At 49.7% G+C, this 17,233-nt stretch overlaps 4 protein-coding genes across 5 annotated transcripts; 3 read left to right on the top strand and 1 right to left on the bottom strand.

Annotated features, from left to right (window-relative positions):
• Positions 1–770: 770 nt before the first annotated feature.
• On the top strand, positions 771–4,885 carry LOC112891199 (protein TIC 22, chloroplastic-like). The gene is made up of 8 exons (XM_025958135.1): positions 771–1,326; positions 1,424–1,486; positions 1,919–1,993; positions 3,164–3,208; positions 4,083–4,142; positions 4,218–4,289; positions 4,369–4,404; positions 4,481–4,885. The coding sequence occupies exons 1-8, from the start codon at positions 925–927 to the stop codon at positions 4,568–4,570; spliced, it is 843 nt and encodes a 280-aa protein (XP_025813920.1). The 5' UTR covers positions 771–924; the 3' UTR covers positions 4,571–4,885.
• Positions 4,886–5,077: 192 nt separating this feature from the next.
• On the top strand, positions 5,078–7,662 carry LOC112891198 (galactoside 2-alpha-L-fucosyltransferase-like). Of its 2 annotated transcripts, XM_025958134.1 has the most exons (3): positions 5,078–6,044; positions 6,133–6,941; positions 7,224–7,662. In XM_025958134.1, exons 1-3 carry the CDS (start codon positions 5,846–5,848, stop codon positions 7,584–7,586), a joined length of 1,371 nt encoding a protein of 456 aa, XP_025813919.1. In that variant the 5' UTR covers positions 5,078–5,845; the 3' UTR covers positions 7,587–7,662. The 2 variants fall into 2 exon arrangements, with proteins under 2 accessions (XP_025813919.1, XP_025813918.1); XM_025958133.1 differs by having other exon boundaries at positions 6,133–7,662.
• Positions 7,663–7,718: 56 nt separating this feature from the next.
• Positions 7,719–9,550, bottom strand: LOC112890533 (galactoside 2-alpha-L-fucosyltransferase-like). The gene is made up of 2 exons (XM_025957411.1): positions 9,301–9,550; positions 7,719–9,163 (listed from the first exon to the last, which is right to left on the bottom strand). The coding sequence occupies exons 1-2, from the start codon at positions 9,548–9,550 to the stop codon at positions 7,719–7,721; spliced, it is 1,695 nt and encodes a 564-aa protein (XP_025813196.1).
• A 2,425-nt stretch (positions 9,551–11,975) lies between these two features.
• On the top strand, positions 11,976–14,612 carry LOC112890772 (galactoside 2-alpha-L-fucosyltransferase-like). The gene is made up of 2 exons (XM_025957629.1): positions 11,976–12,083; positions 12,993–14,612. The coding sequence occupies exon 2, from the start codon at positions 13,085–13,087 to the stop codon at positions 14,435–14,437; it is 1,353 nt and encodes a 450-aa protein (XP_025813414.1). The 5' UTR covers positions 11,976–12,083; positions 12,993–13,084; the 3' UTR covers positions 14,438–14,612.
• The last annotated feature ends 2,621 nt before the right edge of the window (positions 14,613–17,233 follow it).

Below are 17,233 nucleotides of genomic sequence, written 5' to 3'. Positions count from 1 at the left end.
CTATGAGCACAGTAGATCTAAAACTTATATACAAACTTCGTATTCCTCCGAAGATCGACGAAGTCACGTAAGACTTCATAAGCGACGAGCACATCACACTATCATTGTAGCTCCACACATATGTACAAGATATACATAATTATTTTGGAGGAAGGAGGAACAAATCCTATATGAGACGCTATAGTTCGATTCCAGGAATCAAATTTGACACCTGCAAAAATTACCATGCGATCAAGAGGCTCACATTGTTCACATGTCAAGGTGCAGTTACCATACCAGGAGACCTAAAGATTGAAGATTGAATGGAGCCTAAGCAAAATCAAGAGAACTCTCTCCTTTCATTTCTGGTAGAACAAGACTGTAAATTGAACAGTTATGCTTTTAGAACTATTGCACTTGAGCTCAAAATAGCAACTAGGGTCGTCAAGCTTGAATCTGCTCTGATCAGAATTGATTGCAGGTACATATTAGATTTACAGGTTATTTATTCATAGGTTTCTAAATAAATTGCAATATTTTCCACTATCTTACATAACTAATGGTAAGAATGCATCAAATTTACAAGCTATTTGTTTAAAATTATTTTAGTTTGATGCTTATTTCAGGTAGGTAGTTGAATAGCTGTCTTTTCTACGCATCGTGGTACCCTTTCTTACAACAAATGAGGTGGAAAGGTAGTATTAACTATTAAGCTTGTGATTAGCCAATAAGAAACTAGGACGTAGTAGTTCTGTAGTACTTAATACATGCTCATTTCATCCAACCGGGCCGCCAAGCCCACACCGGAGGGGCTCGCTCGGCTCAACCGAATCCTCCCCGCGCCCGGCCGCTCCTCGTCGACGCCGCCGACCAACACGACGTCTAGTATCACCACCCACGCCACCACCGAATTCCCTCTCGTCGAAGCAACAAGCAACCCACCCGATGTCGCCGCCGGACTCCGCTTCCACGCGCTCCTCCCTCCCGCTCGCCGCCACCCTGATGGCGGACCCGACCCCCTCCCCATCCTCCGCCGCGCCGCCTCCCAACCCCCTCGCCGCAGCATCCTCCTTCCTCCACCATCACCTCTCCCGCCTGGCCTCCCACCTCACCGCCCCGCGCCCGGCCCTCGCCGCGGCGGCGACCCGCGCGCCGGGGCCCCAGGGCGCATCGCTCTCCCTTGCGCTTGCGCCCGACGAGGTCGCGCGCGCGCTAACCGGCACGCCCGTCTTCACGGTCTGCAACTCTAACAACGAGTTCGTGCTCGTTTCCGACCCCGGCACCGGCCTCCGCTCCCTCGGCCTGCTTTGCTTCCGTTCCGAGGATGCCGACGCCCTCCTCACACATGTATCTCCCCACTCTCTCGCCCCTGTTCGCGTTGCGGTTTCGTATTGGATTCCCCCCCCCCCCCTCCACTAATGGTTTGAGAGCTTGTGGGGTTTAGGTGAGGACGCGACAACCGGTGCTAGGGAGGGGAGCGAAAGTGGTGCCTATTACACTTGATCAGGTGTGTTTCAATCGTTTTGTCTTGTGATCAATCATGTCGAGACTTCATGAACAATTTCACATATGTATCTATAATCTATGGGTACTAGGGTTTATTCAATAATTTTTATAGGGAGCTTGGGTTTTGTCTGAAGCATGATAAACTTCCTAAAATTTGCAAGGCATCCTAGTCATTAGCAACGTGAGAACTGGATCTTTTTTTGGAAAATGTACACTGAGGAATAAAACCTTCTCTCACAAATTCTAGTAGTGTCTAGGAATTGCTTGCCTGTTTCCTATTTATCTAGCTTAGAGCTGCCTTACAAGGCATCCTATTCAAGCTTTCAGTCATTTGTGTGTATGCATCGGCATTATGTTAATTGGGAACCAGACTGATGCACTTCTATGTTTCACAGTGTAAACATATATCTTACACTCTTGCTTCTGTATGCAGGTTTATATGTTGAAGGCTGAAGGTATCGCATTTCGGTTCTTACCTGACCCGCTTCAAATAAAGAATGCACTGGAGGTCTGCTTTTTTATGAACTTGAGGCTCATTGCTCTATTTTGTTATCTTAACTTGGACGATTGAACCTATTTATAGTCTCCTCCCTTCTCTCCCATCGTACCATCATGACGTAAGTAGAACTCAGTTCATCTGATAGACCTCAGCTCTTGAAAGCATCAATTATGCCACTATATCTTCCACAGTTAGAACAAAGTATTTTGTATTTATGTTACTCCCTTATCATTAGTTTCTCTGTTATAAATTGTAGAAAAGGGATGGAGCATGTATGCTTGTCTTTGCATAACGTATCACTAACAGATTTTAATATCGACTTCCTTGAATATTATTGGCACACAATGGACTGACCATGACCAATCGCTAAAGTACTAGTGCATTAGCAATTGTCATATGTTTAATTGATCTGAATTCCCAAAAGGTACATCCATATTTATTGGTTCATTATGTTTCAACAGTTCAAAAAGAAACTTTTTCTTTGAAGAAAGAGTGAAATGCATGAGCAGCCCTTAAACTTGCAATGGAGTGTCATCCAGGTCCTTGAACTTTGAAAAGAAGATTTGGGTCCCTAAAATTGTTAAATGTGCCATCTAGGTCCAAAGTTCCCAAAATACCTCTATGGTTGTTGATGTGGCATGTCAATATGGAGATCTCGTATCGACAAGTCAAAATCATAGGGTATTTTGAACCCTCATCTGCAGTTTATGGACCCTTGTCTGCAGTTTCCAAGTTCATGGACCTGGATGACACTCCATGACAAGTTTAAGGGCTGCTGGCAAATTCACTCGAAGAAATTTCAAAACTTTGGGCAATGCCAAGTGACTGACCTATAGGCTGTCAGACAACTTACATTTGTGATGCATATTATGCCTTTACCATATGCCTCACTACTAGACATGCACATAGAACATGTGAAGTACCATAGTAGAAGGCATTGAATCTTTCTGGTACCCTTGATGGATTAGTTCACCTACAATGATTCTCCATAGCGCACATTTGTAATTTCTACAATTGTTCCTGTAATTTTAGGTAACACTTACTTTTGTTGATGACTATAGCTAATTTGAAACCTTGAGTACAAGCATGTGGATTATCATGGCCTCCAAGACTACCTGAATATAATGAAATGGCCAATCATTTATCCTTGTGACATATATTGTCCTTTTATTTTTTCAGTTGAAATCAGGCTTAACTGGTTTTGATGGTGTTCCTGTTTTTCAGGTAATATTTCTGGCTCTATTGTTCTACTAGAAGTTTATTGGAACAGTATTTAAATTTAGTTTCATATGAGTCATGTTAATTGGATGTGATGAGTTGTTCTTGTATGCATGTTGAGTGGAAACACATTCTTGTATCTAGTAAAAAAAAATTGTGATTCAGTAAATGACATTAATGCCTCACGATAAAATTAAATACTAGTGACTGCTGGGTTAGATTATGTACTAATCAAATTTTTGATATTTGCCTTGACTTTAGAAACTACTAATGCATTTAGCTATTGGTAAAGTTATGACTAATTTGGTAGGCTCTGGTAGAAAAAACGGTGACAAACACTGAAATTGTTTACCTTTTTCTATTGATTTACTTGCCCATCCCTATTTATTGTGAAAATCAATAGCACACCCATTCCAGTCTCATCTTGTGAAGCAGTGTAGTCATACTGTGCTGTCTGCAATCAAACTTCCTATTTTTTCTTTAGTAGTTTATTATATTTCTCAAGGTTTGTGTTTTTTTTCCAAAAGTGTTAGCATAACCTTGTTTTTTCTTTAAGTGGAATTCTATAAATAAATGGTTTCTGGTATGAAAGAGTGACCATAACATGGCACACGATGACACGAACACTACCAACAGAAAAATAAAATTTCTTACAGCACGGTGGTTTGCAGCATGGTATAGCATCACTTCATCAGAATAATTTCTCTCTTTTCTGAAGATGCTCTACAATTTTCTTTTGAGATATTTTTGCAATTCCTTACAGTTTTTTTTTTTCCGTTCTGCTGTTTGCACAGCTAGACTTTTTATTGTGTTAGCTGATCTTGACTGTCATTGTTCTAGTCCAAACGTCCTTAACAATGAAAACTTCCATTTCGTACAGTCAGATCTGCTGGTTGTGAAAAAGCAGAAGAAGCGCTACTGTCCAATATATTTTCAAAAGGTTTGTGAGGTTACATTTTATATCTGAGTAATGTACAGTCCTAGTTTAGGTCTTCACCACTTTCCTCTTGTTCAGGAAGACATAGAAAGGGAGCTTTCAAAGGCTTCTAAATCTTCAAGAGGGTCAGCCTTGTCTAAGCAAATTATGGTATGTAGTTGTATAATTAATTAATTATACTTTCCTTTTGCTTTCATGAAAACTACTCAATGCTTCTATACCTTTCCAGGTTGGGAGTTTGGAGGATGTCCTGAAGAAAATGGAGGTAGGATGGAGATAGAAATTGCTTATGCACTTGTACTGACTTTGTTGTTCATACCACCTCGCTTTTGATTCTGCAGATAAATGAGAGAAATTCAGGTTGGGATGATTTGATCTTCATTCCCCCTGGGAAGAGCCTCAACCAACATATCAACGAGGTATCAGCGTGATTTTGTTCTACGGTGATGGCTCAGAGTTTGAACATGACCCTTCACTTGAAATGCTGTGATGGCCAGCCAATCAAAAATGTCAAATAGCTGCCTGAGCTTTCGGTTTTTAATATTTATTTTGGTTAGCCTTGTCAAGGAAAATTTTCATCAACTGATAAAAATATGGCTGTGAAATAGTTTCTAAATTATTTATGTTCACAAACACTAGTGCGTGCTCCCCAGGAAGGCTGATAAAAAGTTTGGATCGTAGATGGCTAGATTGCCTTGACATATCTTGTTTTATGAAAATAAGCTTTCTGTTCTTGATCACTAAAACATTGACATTGACAGTGTTTTTGGTACTCATGGTACAGCCTCTGGCTGCCATTTATGTGCAGAGAAGTTCCACTTTGCTACTTATGGCATCTTGATCTAAAACTGAGACAAAACTCGTCTTTTGATTTTGTTACTCATTCTGCGTTGAGTGGAATGCTTGTTTTTGTGGTTGCTATGAACACATAAACTACAATTACGGAAGGGTAAATTAGGATAATTGCCGTGGAATTCACTTATACACGGATTTCATGACCCATTGACGAGTGTTAAAGCCATATTGTTTCCACACTTTTCGATCTTAGAGATGGTCAACAAACAGAATATCTTGGGCCACTACTGATGTGTATAATACCTATAGTTTATACTCGCAGGGGACGTAGTTCCCTTCTAATAATTTTATAATCTCCACCGTCATTCCAGCCTTTTCCAGCTCCTTCAATCAACTTTGTCAAGTTTTGCTCTGGGTACACTTGCCTCCTGCTTGCCTTAGTGTCAGATTCCAAGGAACTCACTGGTTTGTCTCGACGATGTGGACGAAGAGGAAACATCCATGGTTACCGGGGAAAAAAAGCTCGGTCATCCAATGTTAGAAACCTGGTGCTGTTCGGGCATTACCTCTTTCATCAGTTTTCACATGAAACAACAAAAAATTTGCCGTTTCCTTCCTTCCATTTAAAAATAAAATGGGAAGTACTAACTCGCCCATGCTTATTGCATAAGTACCTGTTTACGAATGAATAGCAGCCAAATTATACTAGGCCGTCCCGACATTTGGAGCGCCACCAAGCAGCCGGAGTCGCATGCATGATACCACCATTTCTGATTTCTAAATGCAAGGTCTCAAGAATCACAGCTAGCAGATGGATCTGTCGCCAATTTGCCATGGTTGACCTCTCGACACCTACCCACAACAAAACAAGCCGGTACTAGATTTCGACGAACGCGTGGCGTCGGCGTGCCATGGGTTCCGTCAGAGCTGTCCAAGGAGAGCGAGATCCCTCGCAGGAGGCAGAGAAACGCCGGCCGTCCGGCCTGGGGACCGTCACTGTCGTCTTCTTGCTCGCGTTGCCGCTGCTCCTCCTGTTCTTCCTCTTCGGCGACCGAGCTGTCGCCTCCATCGCCGCCGATTACCCGGTCTGGCAGCGCTTCAAAGTACAAAGTACTTGCTCTGCTCCTTGAAGCTTGCGCACCTCGGTTTCACGGTAATGGCCTCTGTTTCATCCGTCCATTCCTTTCCCAAATCGCAGGCTCCGGCAATGCGTCGTCGTCAAGGAGAGCGGAGCGCTGCGCCCACGACCGGCTCCTCGGCGGCCTCCTCTCGCCGGACTTCGACGCAGCGACGTGCCTCAGCAGGTACGAGGCGTCCAGGCGCTGGAAGCCGTCGCCGTTCCCGGTCTCCCCTTACCTCGTCCGGAAGCTGCGGCAGTACGAGGCGAACCACCGGCGGTGCGGCCCGGGCACCGCGAACTACCGCGACGCCATGGCGCAGCTCATGTCCGGCCGCAACGCCGACCGCGCCGAGTGCAAGTACGTGGTGTGGCTCCCCCTCCAGGGCCTCGGCAACCGGATGCTCAGCGTCGTCTCCACCTTCCTCTACGCGCTGCTCGCCGGCCGCGTCCTCCTCGTCCACGAGCCCCCCGAGATGGAGGGGCTCTTCTGCGAGCCGTTCCCGGGCACCTCGTGGGTCCTGCCGCCGGAGTTCCCCTACACGGACGGCTTCTCGGCCGACTCGAAGGAGAGCTACGTGAACATGCTTGAGAACAACATCGTCCGCTACGACGGCAGCGGCGATGCCGGCGCTCTGCCGGCGTACGTCTACTTCCACCTGGAGCAAATCTCACTCCGGCTCCAGAACCACACGTTCTGCGAGGAGGACCACCGCGTGCTCGGCAGGTTCAACTGGATGGTGCTCCGGTCGGACAGCTACTTCGCCGTGGCGCTGTTCCTCATGCCGGTGTACCGCGGCGAGCTGGACCGGATGTTCCCGGCGAAGGCGTCGGTGTTCCACCACCTCGGCAGGTACCTCCTCCACCCCGGGAACCGAGCGTGGGGGATCGTGGAGAGGTTCTACGACGGGTACCTCGCCGGCGCCGACGAGCGTCTCGGCATACAGGTCCGCGTCGCGCCGTTCCTCCCGATCACTTTTGAGGTCATGTACGAGCAGATCGCCCGGTGCGCTCGGGAGCATGACCTTCTGCCACAAGTGACGGGCGATCCGGGTGCCCGGCCGGCGAGCGGCGCGGCGAAGGTGAAGGCCGTGCTGGTGGTCTCCCTGAAGCCGGAGTACTACGACAAGCTGCACAGCGTGTACTACACGAACGCGACGGCGACCGGCGAGGTGGTGACGGTGTTCCAGCCGAGCCACGACCAAGACCAGCACACGGAGGCGCTGGCGCACAACGAGCGCGCCCTGGCCGAGATCTTCCTGCTCAGCTACTCCGACAGGCTGGTGACCACGGGGTTCTCGACCTTCGGGTACGCCGCGCACTCCCTGGCTGGGCTCCGGCCGTGGCTGCTGCTGCTGCCGGACCGGGCCACGATGAGGGCCGAAGTTGCTTGCGTGAGGTCGGCCTCGGTGGAGCCGTGCCTGCACTCGCCGCCGTCGCTCGTCTGCCGGGCAGAGCAGGATCTTGATCCGGTGGCGCATGTTCCATTCTTGCGCCCCTGCGAAGATGTGTACTTTGGTCTCAAGCTGATTTAGTGACTCCCTGAGTTGGAAATGGTGTCTATAGAGTGTTAAACAAGAACACCTGTTAAAAAGTGAAACAAATCCGCAGAAACACCACAGGAATTCGAATCAACAGAATTTTATTCTTTTTGGTTGCCGTTTCACTCAGGGTGACACAAGTTTCAGCCCCCAGCTCATGTCTTCACAGTGCTGGACATGGGGCACCAGCTTCCCCGTGTCGGCGCCCTGCTTCGCCCGGCAGTCGTAGAACGGCGGCCCGTGCATGCAGGGCTCCATGGACTTGGCTCGCCGGCACGGTGGGCTGGGCGCGGTGTGGTTCTCGGGCCTGAACATGACCCACGGCGTGAGCCCGCCGAGCCCGTGGCCGACGTACCCGAACGTCGACCAGCCGCTGGTGACGATCTTGTCGGTCATGCCCAGGAGGTACATCTCGGCCAGCGCCTTCATGTCGTGCGTCGTGTACCCGGAGAGCTGGTGCTCCTCGTGGCTCGGCTGGTACACGCTCACGGCCTCGCCGGTGGCCGTCGCCGACTGCCAGTACTTCCACCGGACGTTCTCGTAGTACCACGAGCTCAGCCCGGTCATCAGAACAGCCTTCGACCGCGTGCCGGCCGCCGGTGGACGCGGTGGCTCCTGCGTCACCACGTCGGGGAGCAGGTGCTCCTGCGACGTGCAGGCGAGGATCTGGTCCAGGATGTGCTGGAACGGGGTGTCTCCGTCGAACACCCTGATCTGGATGCCCAGCCGCTCGTCGGCGTTCTTCAGGTACGAGTCGTGGAACCTCGTGATCAGCCCCCACACCTTGTTCGTCGGGTGGAAGAGGTAGTGCGCCAGGAGGTAGAACACGGCGTCCTTCTGCGGGAACAGCCGGTCGAGCTCCTCCTGGTACGCCGGGTTCAGGAAGAGCGCCGGCACGAAGTAGCCGTCCGTCCGCATCAGCAGCCACGGCGCGCGGCGGAGGAACCGCCGCTCGTCGTCGCAGAAGAAGAGCTTGTCGTGGTAGGTGCAGGAGTGGTCGAGGTCGACGAAGACGTAGCGACGCCGGGACACGGACGCCGCGGCGTCGTCGCCCTGCACCAGGTACCTGTAGCTCTCCCGCACCTCGCCGGTCAGGTTCTGGAGGTTCCTGACCGGGAAGCTCTGCGGCAGCAGCCACGACGCGCCCGGGAACGGCTCGCAGAAGATGTCGCCCAGCGACGTCGTCCGGTCGAGGAGCAGGACCCGGTCGGTGAGCACGGCGTAGAGGAACGCCGACGCCATGGCCAGGATGTTGTTCCCGAGGCCCCGGTACGGCACCAGGACGAGGTACTTGCAGGCGCCCGGCGCGTCGCCGTCACCGTGCCAGGACCTGAGCCGCGCGGCAGCGGCCCTGTACGCCTCGGTGCCCGGGCCGCACCGCCGTTGCAGCGCTTCGTGCTCGCGCAGCCGCTTGACGAGGTGCGCGGACGGGGACCGCGCCATGTTCTTGCGGTAGAACGCCGAGCGGTAGCGGCTGAGGCACGAGCGCTCGTCGAACCCCGGGACGAGCAGGCCGCCGAGAAGCTTCTCTGCATCGCGAATTGCACGTGGAAACGCAGGAAAATCAGCGCCTACCTGTGAACAGAAACTCTCCGGCGATCATGGCCGACAATTCGCCTCCTTGCAATCGAAATCGTTCCAGAAAACATGCGATGCGCGGAAGATTCTTCGACACCACATCACGCGATGGCGGAGAATTGCGGTGTACCTTGCGTGGATGTGGACGCCAACGGCCAGAAGGACGCGGCCGTCCACGGCGCGTCGCGGCGGCTAACCGTGGTCATCAGGACGGGCAGCGCGACGAGGCAGACGGCGAGCGCCGTGACCTTCTTCCTCGCGATCCATGGCCCTGTGTCCTGCTCCACCGTACCCTCCTGTGCCTCCGCGCGCCGGGCGTCCGGGCATTGCTGCGGCGGCCGCTTGGTTATGCCAGGGCCGACCACGCCCTCCGGGGACATTGTTATCTGGCGGCCGATGCGTTCTTCTCGGGGTCCGGCGGAAATCCCATTCTACCTAAAATAAGATTTCCAGGCGTGGCTTCCTTCTTTTACTTGGAAGGGAACTAAAAAAGGAAAAGGAATAAGCTGAACAAAGAAAATGTATCACGCAGATTGACTGATGGACTGATAATCCCTATCATGTTACTATCAGTGTCAACTATATATATCAGATACAAACACATCAGTAAGGCTAACCTATCTGTAGAACTCGTTTGCAAGATTTGCAAGATCAAGTGGTTCTTCAGACTAGAGAGCATTTCGTGGCGTGCGGATCAATAGCATCTCAGTCTTCTGTTTCATCAACGCCACTTCTTTCTGGGCCAGAAGACGAGCCTGAAAAGTGGAAAATAGATGAAGATGAGAAATAAAGCACCGAAATGTGATTGTGCCCTTCTCTTTTGTCATGTTTTAAGCACTTGGAAGCACTTATCTTTTGAGAAACAGAGTACAAATGCATACTGACACCTATAAATTTCTACTAGAGACTACGGGCATATGTTGGGATTGACGAAGTCGCTACAAATATCCACATTACCTACCATTGAATGAATAGTATCATTCCAGACCAAAATAAATCTAGGAAAAAAAATACAAGCACTCATTCCAGTCTAGTAGTTGATCCAGGTAGACAGATTCATTCGCAAAAAACAATATAACCAGCTCGCCGTTGTGAAACTTGTAGTGGTGGAGTCTTAGGTTTCTCTGTTCTCTAGATAGCTTAGATTTCCCCAACCTGTTTCTTTCATTACTCTTTCTGTGTTGGTGTATATTTTTTTTGACTGAAGTCAGCAAGGAAGCTCCCTACCTATTTTATATATATATATAAAAGAAAAAAAAGGTATTCTTGTTATCTTCAAATAGGGTCTTGTCTTGGAAACATAGTTCTACTTGTAAATCAAAGTGCTTGATTATATGAACAAGTTGTATGTGAAATATCTTTGGTCCAGCTATCGCCTATAATCAAATATTTATAACCGTTAAATTTGAAAGTTTATAAGCAATTTTATTGAAATTAACAATTATTATTTTTTGCTGAAATATGTCAAGTTTACACATACCGTGCAATGTATTGGATGCTTATGATTGATTTCCTTACAGTGGTTGGTGCCAGTACGTTATTAGCAGGCATTTTGAGTTCTCTGTGTTAGTTCTTTTGGAACGCTAAAGGTGGGTAAGGTATTTTGGGTTAGTTTTTTAAATAGGAAAAAGTATATTTTTCATCTCTTAAGTGTTACAAAAGTATGACATTCATACCTCATATTTCATTTGATGAAAATCAACCCTTAACTAACTAAATCGGTGCATTTATTATCCTCATCTTAGTTTAACAATGGTTTAGTGCATCTAATGGCGGTTTATGCAACGCAATCATCTGACTAATTCATGCTTAGCAATGTAATATGTTGAGTTGATGATATAAAATCTAAAAAATCTAAAAAAATCAGTAAATTCTCTAAATTGGGTACCCCATAAAAATTTATTGGAAAAATTAACGGAACCGATTCACACCAAACTATTATAGCGATTTACTCACCATTAGACGTGCTACGCAATGGCTAGTAAGATAATTACATGACCTAAATTGATATTGTATGATACCAAACCAATGTTAAACTAAGGTGGGGATGATAAATACACTGGATTAGTTTAAAAGATTAATTTGCACCAAATGAAATATGAGGGATGAATGTCACACTTTTGCAATACCAGAGGGATGAAATTAAATAATAGAGATGAGCAAGTACTGTTTGCAATTCGGCTAATATTTCTACAATGATAACCCCAGTAATTTAGAAACATGTTAGATCTTCAAACTTGGCAAATGTTTGATGCTTTTTTTTAGGATATCTCTTTTTTCTAGCATGTCTTGTTTGAGGGTTAATACGCAAACCCAAAATGAACCTCTAGTGAGAAGTGGGATAATGAAACTAGCCACTCAGAATGGCCTAATGCGTGATTTTTACTGATGCTTCCCCCTCTCACCGCTAGCTTGATAGTTGCACCCAACTACAATTTGCAGTTTCACATGGCTCGCACAAAGATTTGTGCTGCACTGTTGATGGCTCTGACGACGGCAACTTGATGGCCCAAATCTTAATGACCCATTGACGGCTCTGTATGCGTACCATCTTCAGACCAACGTAGAGCGCATTATTCAGCGCACGTCGCGGCATGCACCGCCGCTTCTCGGAACACCGTTGTGGAGTGCTGGGCACGAAGACAACACGATCAAAGCAGAGCTACCTAAGCAGTTGACCTCCACTGAAACCTTCCGCTATGAAATCTGTTGCTGCTACGTATGGATAGGGAGAGAGAGCACGCCAGGATCTCGCGGGCATGGCGAAGCCGCAGCGCGGGGCGCGCGCCGGCGGAGTTGTCAGGATCGTCTTGCTGCTCTCCGTTCCCCTGCTTCTGCTGCTCCTCCTCTCCGGCGACCGGCGGCTGCTGAAGGCGTCGGACTCTGAATTTCTCGGCCTCATAAACAGAAGAGGTAAATTGTTCCCTTTCGCTTTCGCAAACATTGTGTTTCCATTTTTCTAGTCCAGTATTTGCTGGTACTATTTGTGCTTTCGCCGACACGGAGTTTCTCGTAGTTGCTCACCGCCGGCCAACGTTGCCACGTGCGCGGTGATAAATGAAGGTAGTCAATCACCAGGTTAAAATTGTCTGCAAGCTGGATCTCGGATCATTTAACAATAGTTCTTCCCGCGAATGACGAATCCCAGACGCGGATTCAACGCCGGTTCCCAAGATTAGCATTTGAGGCAGCAGTGATCGATGTGCTCCGCACGAGAAAATTTGACCTGGCGGCACTTGTATAATCCCACCCCTCACTCTCGAGCTCCGGTCCACCTTCACCGGTCGCCGGAGCCGCTACGGCGTTTGCACGCCGCACCTTGGCACGACACAGCAGAGCTAGGTTGGCACCGGCCACCGGCGGCGTAGCAGATGCGGCAACGTGAGGCCAAGTTGGGCGTCGACGGCGCCGCGGCGCCGTGGAAAGAGCCGCCGCAGCCGCAGCAGCGCTCGGCTGCAGGCCGATGGCTGGACGCCGAGGCGGCGGCGGCGCTGGGGCTCGCGCCGCGGACTAAGAGGGTGCCGTACTGCTCGGTGATCAACGTCGTGCTCGCGGCCTTCGTGCTGACCGTGCCCACGATGGTCATCCTCCTCGGCGCGCGCGCCAGTGCGCCGCCCGTCCGGATCAGCGCTGCCGACGTCGTCCGCCGCGGAGGTACTAGCTATAGTTCGGGTTCATGCCACGTTTGGTCGGGCCGTGCTGATCAATGCTGTGCCGCATATCGCTGCACATTGCGTCGTGACTTGCAATGCAAATGTATAGTAAATGTGGTTCACTACTGGATCATCTTCAACTTCCTGACGGTTCCATTTGTTGTGTCAGCTTCAGGTGAAAGATCTTACGACAAGCTCCTCGGTGGCCTCCTGGCAGACGGGTTCGACGAGAGATCCTGCCGGAGCCGGTACCAATCCGTCATGTACCGCCGCAGGCCCGGCAGACGACCGCCGGCGTACCTCGTCTCCAAGCTGCGGCAGCAGGAGGCCCTGCAGAGGCGGTGCGGCCCGGGCACCGCGGCCTACGGCCACGCGCTGGAGCAGCTCAGGTCGGGCAAGAGCGGCGGCGACACGGTGGGGGCGCAGGACTGCAGGTACCTGGTCTCCATCTCGTACCGTGGCCTCGGGAATCGGATCCTCGCCACCGCGTCGGCGTTCCTCTACGCGGTGCTCACAGGCCGCGTGCTCCTCGTCGACCCCAGCAACGAGATGGGCGAGCTCTTCTGCGAGCCCTTCCCCGGCACGACGTGGCTGCTGCCGCCGGGCTTCCCGCTGGCGAGCTACACCAATTTCAGCATCAGCACCGCCGAGAGCTACGGCAACATGCTGAGGAACAAAGTCATCAGGACCGACGCCGCCGGCGACGTGCCGGCGTTCTTGTACGTTCACCTCGACCACGACGCCACCGAGCAGGACAAGTTCTTCTTCTGCGACGAGGACCAGAGGGTGCTCCGGAACATCCCGTGGCTGGTGATGAGGACGGACAACTACATCGTGCCGGGGCTGTTCCTGGTCGCGGGGTTCCAGGAGGAGCTCGGCAGGCTGTTCCCGGAGCCGGATACCGTGTTCCACCACGCCGTCCGGTACCTGTTCCACCCGAGCAACCACGTCTGGGGCCTCGTCGCGCGCTACTACGACGCCTACCTCGCGACGGCGCAGCAGCGGGTGGGCATCCAGGTGCGCGTCTTCGGCTCCCAGCCCAACTCGCCGGAGCTCCTCGAGCAGATCACCAGGTGCACGCAGAAGGAGGGGCTGCTCCCGGAAGTACTGCTCGCCGCGGCGGACCCCGTCGCGCCGGGACCGAGCCGGAAGACCAAGACCGTCCTCGTCACCTCGCTCAAGTCCTGGTACTACGAGAAGCTCAAGGGCATGTACTGGGAGCGCGCGGCGGCGACCGGCGAGGCGGTGAGCGTGCAGCAGCCGAGCCACGAGGAGTTCCAGCGGTCCGGCGCCAGGTCGCACGACGCCAAGGCGTGGGCCGAGATCTACCTCCTGAGCCTGACGGACGCGCTGGTGACCACGGCCTGGTCAACGTTCGGGTACGTGGCGCAGGGGCTCGGCGGCCTGAGGCCGTGGGTGATGTACCGGCCGGACAACGAGACGCATGTGCCGGACCCGCCGTGCGGCAGGGACGTGTCCATGGAACCCTGCTTCCACGCGCCGCCGTTCTACGACTGCAGGCTGAAGCGGGGGGCGGACACCGGGAAGATTGTGCCGCAGGTCCAGCACTGCATCGACATGAGCTGGGGTTTGAAGATTGTTCATCGCGGCTAATGCTAGCTTGTACGTTGGTGATGGCGTCAGTGCAAATACACATAGAATATTTATTGTGACTCGGAACTGTTGATTTCCTTCTGGTTAGAGAGGCAAAGTATGTGTTCATTTGTAGATGATAGTAATTGACAGCAAGTTTTTCTTTTGAGTTGAAATGCGTGCCAAGTTTGGGAAATGCATGAGCATATCTACTTATGCATGATTATGCTTTGAAACTCTCTTAAAAAGAAAAAAAACAAAAGAACAAATGCATGTAAAAACTTGGTGGTGTGATCATAAATACTTGGCGGTCTAACCATAAACCTTCGCGGCTAGTTGAATTTTTTAAGACCATAGAATATACAGCTTATCATAGTGTAAGCTCATGATGTAATTGTAACATTACAAATAGTTCGACTACTGGGACATCGCATGAACACAACTCAACTTCTTGGCCCATCCTGCAAGTTAACCCCAATGTGTTGCTATCTAACTAGTAGGACTTTTCTAGAAACAATAAAGGAAACCTCTCGAGCCAGCAAGATCTGCAACTTGAAATCCGATTAAACAAATCCCATCCAATGAAAATGAAATCAAAGAAACCAAATGGTAGTCACTAGCAAAAAGATCCAACCAAAAAGATAAAGACATCATCAAACATTTCACATATATGTTTTATTCAGAGAACTTTATGAAGGGACGAACAAGTGCTAAAAATCCAATGGCCCTCATGAGATAGATTGATATAAGATCATTCATAAATTGTTCCATGCATCCTAGCATCCAAAAAAATGACTTGAATCATAACCAGTACAACTAGAGTAATAACTCTATGACTTCATTCAAAAGGGTCTAGGATATGAAGATCAATCAATCTTCGTCCATGTCATGTCACCCCAAAATATCAAATTCTTCAATTTTAAAATTCCAAGAAAAACATTAAAATGCAAGAAATTCAATGGAGCAAATAGAGAAGAAATGAGAGGTGTAAAAGAAGATATAGATTTGTACTTCACCAAATTATGAATTCCATAAATTATTGAGATCTTCACTATGTATATGATTACAAGAGAAAACTTCAAATATATGCCACAAATTTTACCATAAATGTCACCAAATAACTAGATGTGATTGGCTAAATACTAGCAACTTTTGGAAATGACAATGCTAACTAAAGTTACATAGTACTCCCTTTAGTCCGTTTTATTGGGCGTGGTGGCGATTAACATAGATATCAAGACTCCATCAACTAAGATTAATAGTTCGCCCATTTCCCTAAGACATGTGTGCTGATAATGCATCGCTTCGCAACTACCTCATGTCTGATTGGACGAGATTGTGAAAGGAACCGGTGCTCGTAGCCTAAGAGGGGGAGGAGGTGAATTAGGCAACCTTAAAAACTTAATCTATGGCTTCATTTAAATTGTACAAAATATAAACTAGAACATGCTATCCAGATGTGCAATTGGGGTTCTTCTAGTGTTCCAACCTAAAAGAGTTTTGCAACCTATAGCCAATTCTAGCTTGGAACTACTCTAAGGAAGTAAAGGCACATAAGTTGCAAGTATGGAATCTAGAAGTATAAAGAAGTGGGTTAGGGAAATGCAAACTCGGCACGTCGATTTTTTCCCGTAGTATCGGTGGGGTAAAGCCACCCTTAGTCCATGTTGAAGCTCCACCAAAGTACGCACCTGGTCACCAAGTCTCTTCTGGTCAAGAGCTTGGGTCTCACCACTAAGGGCAGCTCCAGTGTCAGCATCGATTTTGGAGAGGGAAATATCAGCGGCAAGCACGGTTCGAGGCCTCCTATGTGGAGTTCGACTGGTGGGACCTAGCGGAACATAAAAGAATTGAGAATCTTCCTTCTCCCCGCTTCTTGTTGGACGTTCGCTTCGTCCGTGATGAATTGTTTATTCGTTGAAGTCTCGCTGAAGTCGAACAGAATTTGGAGTCCAATTTTCCTGTCTGACAACGAGCAGTCGAATGCTCTAGTGTGCTCGGTTCGGTTTTCCACCCTCACGATTCCATTTTGTCCAACGCTGGAGCTGCCCTAAGACTCACACCAAGTAGATGAAGTGGCCCTGCTAATGGGGCTGAACCCGACCCACACCCATCTCGACACAAAATTTATAGAGGTTAGCTACAGACCCCGCCCCTATCCAAAATCTAAACTAATTAACTCACTGTCCTTCACCCCATTTGTCGCGGTGCATCAAAATTGGCCAGCAGTAGGTTAAACCACGGTTTTGCCATAACCACGGTTTTGCCATCCAAACAACCCATTGGCAGGGCTAATCCAAACAGTGCCCAACCTCATCGTCACGTTCTTCCCGGCCTGCCGCGCGCCGCCTCAACCAGACGCTGCAGCTCGAGGAGCTCCCCCCGGTGCACGTCACCATGCTGCACTACCTGGGCATCCTCGCGCCCTCCGACAGGATCCCCACCAATGCCCGCTTCCACCCGGAATTTGACAGCAAGGTGCTCGTCCCCATGCTCAAGTTGCGCAAGGAGATAGGCTCGCCGCTCATGGTGAACCTCAACTACGCCATCTTCCACCCCAACGCCATCATTTACAACCCCGTCACCAAGCTCAAATACATCAGCATGTTCGATGTCCAGATGGGCGCAGTCTACACCGCAATGAGAAAATGCTCGGCTATGGTGACGTCCAGATCACCGTCGGCGAGGCAATCTGCCCACGCAGGCCGAGCCCAGCTAGGTCGGTGTCGGGCTCGATGAGGCTAGGGACTTCAACACCGGCATCATCAGGATTTGGTTGGGCTGGATGCCGTGGGGGACAGGTGCTGACCTATCAAC

Source organism: Panicum hallii, chromosome 4 (genome assembly GCF_002211085.1).
Source record: "Panicum hallii strain FIL2 chromosome 4, PHallii_v3.1, whole genome shotgun sequence".
NCBI classification, from domain to species: Eukaryota; Viridiplantae; Streptophyta; class Magnoliopsida; order Poales; family Poaceae; genus Panicum; species Panicum hallii.
The sequence above is the reverse complement of the archived record's forward strand: the minus strand, read 5'-3'. Positions and strand labels throughout refer to the sequence as shown.

Coding starts and splice junctions, on each gene's coding strand:
- LOC112891199 (XM_025958135.1), top strand. CDS start 925: ATGTCGCCGCCGGACTCCGCTTCCACGCGCTCCTCCCTCCCGCTCGCC. Junction 4,143..4,217: donor GTCCAATATATTTTCAAAAG/GTTTGTGAGGTT, acceptor CCTCTTGTTCAG/GAAGACATAGAAAGGGAGCT. Junction 4,290..4,368: donor CCTTGTCTAAGCAAATTATG/GTATGTAGTTGT, acceptor ATACCTTTCCAG/GTTGGGAGTTTGGAGGATGT.
- LOC112891198 (XM_025958133.1), top strand. CDS start 5,846: ATGGGTTCCGTCAGAGCTGTCCAAGGAGAGCGAGATCCCTCGCAGGAG. Junction 6,045..6,132: donor GCAGCGCTTCAAAGTACAAA/GTACTTGCTCTG, acceptor CCCAAATCGCAG/GCTCCGGCAATGCGTCGTCG.
- LOC112890772 (XM_025957629.1), top strand. CDS start 13,085: ATGTACCGCCGCAGGCCCGGCAGACGACCGCCGGCGTACCTCGTCTCC.
- LOC112890533 (XM_025957411.1), bottom strand. CDS start 9,550: ATGTCCCCGGAGGGCGTGGTCGGCCCTGGCATAACCAAGCGGCCGCCG. Junction 9,164..9,300: donor GGCGTCCACATCCACGCAAG/GTACACCGCAAT, acceptor GTTCACAGGTAG/GCGCTGATTTTCCTGCGTTT.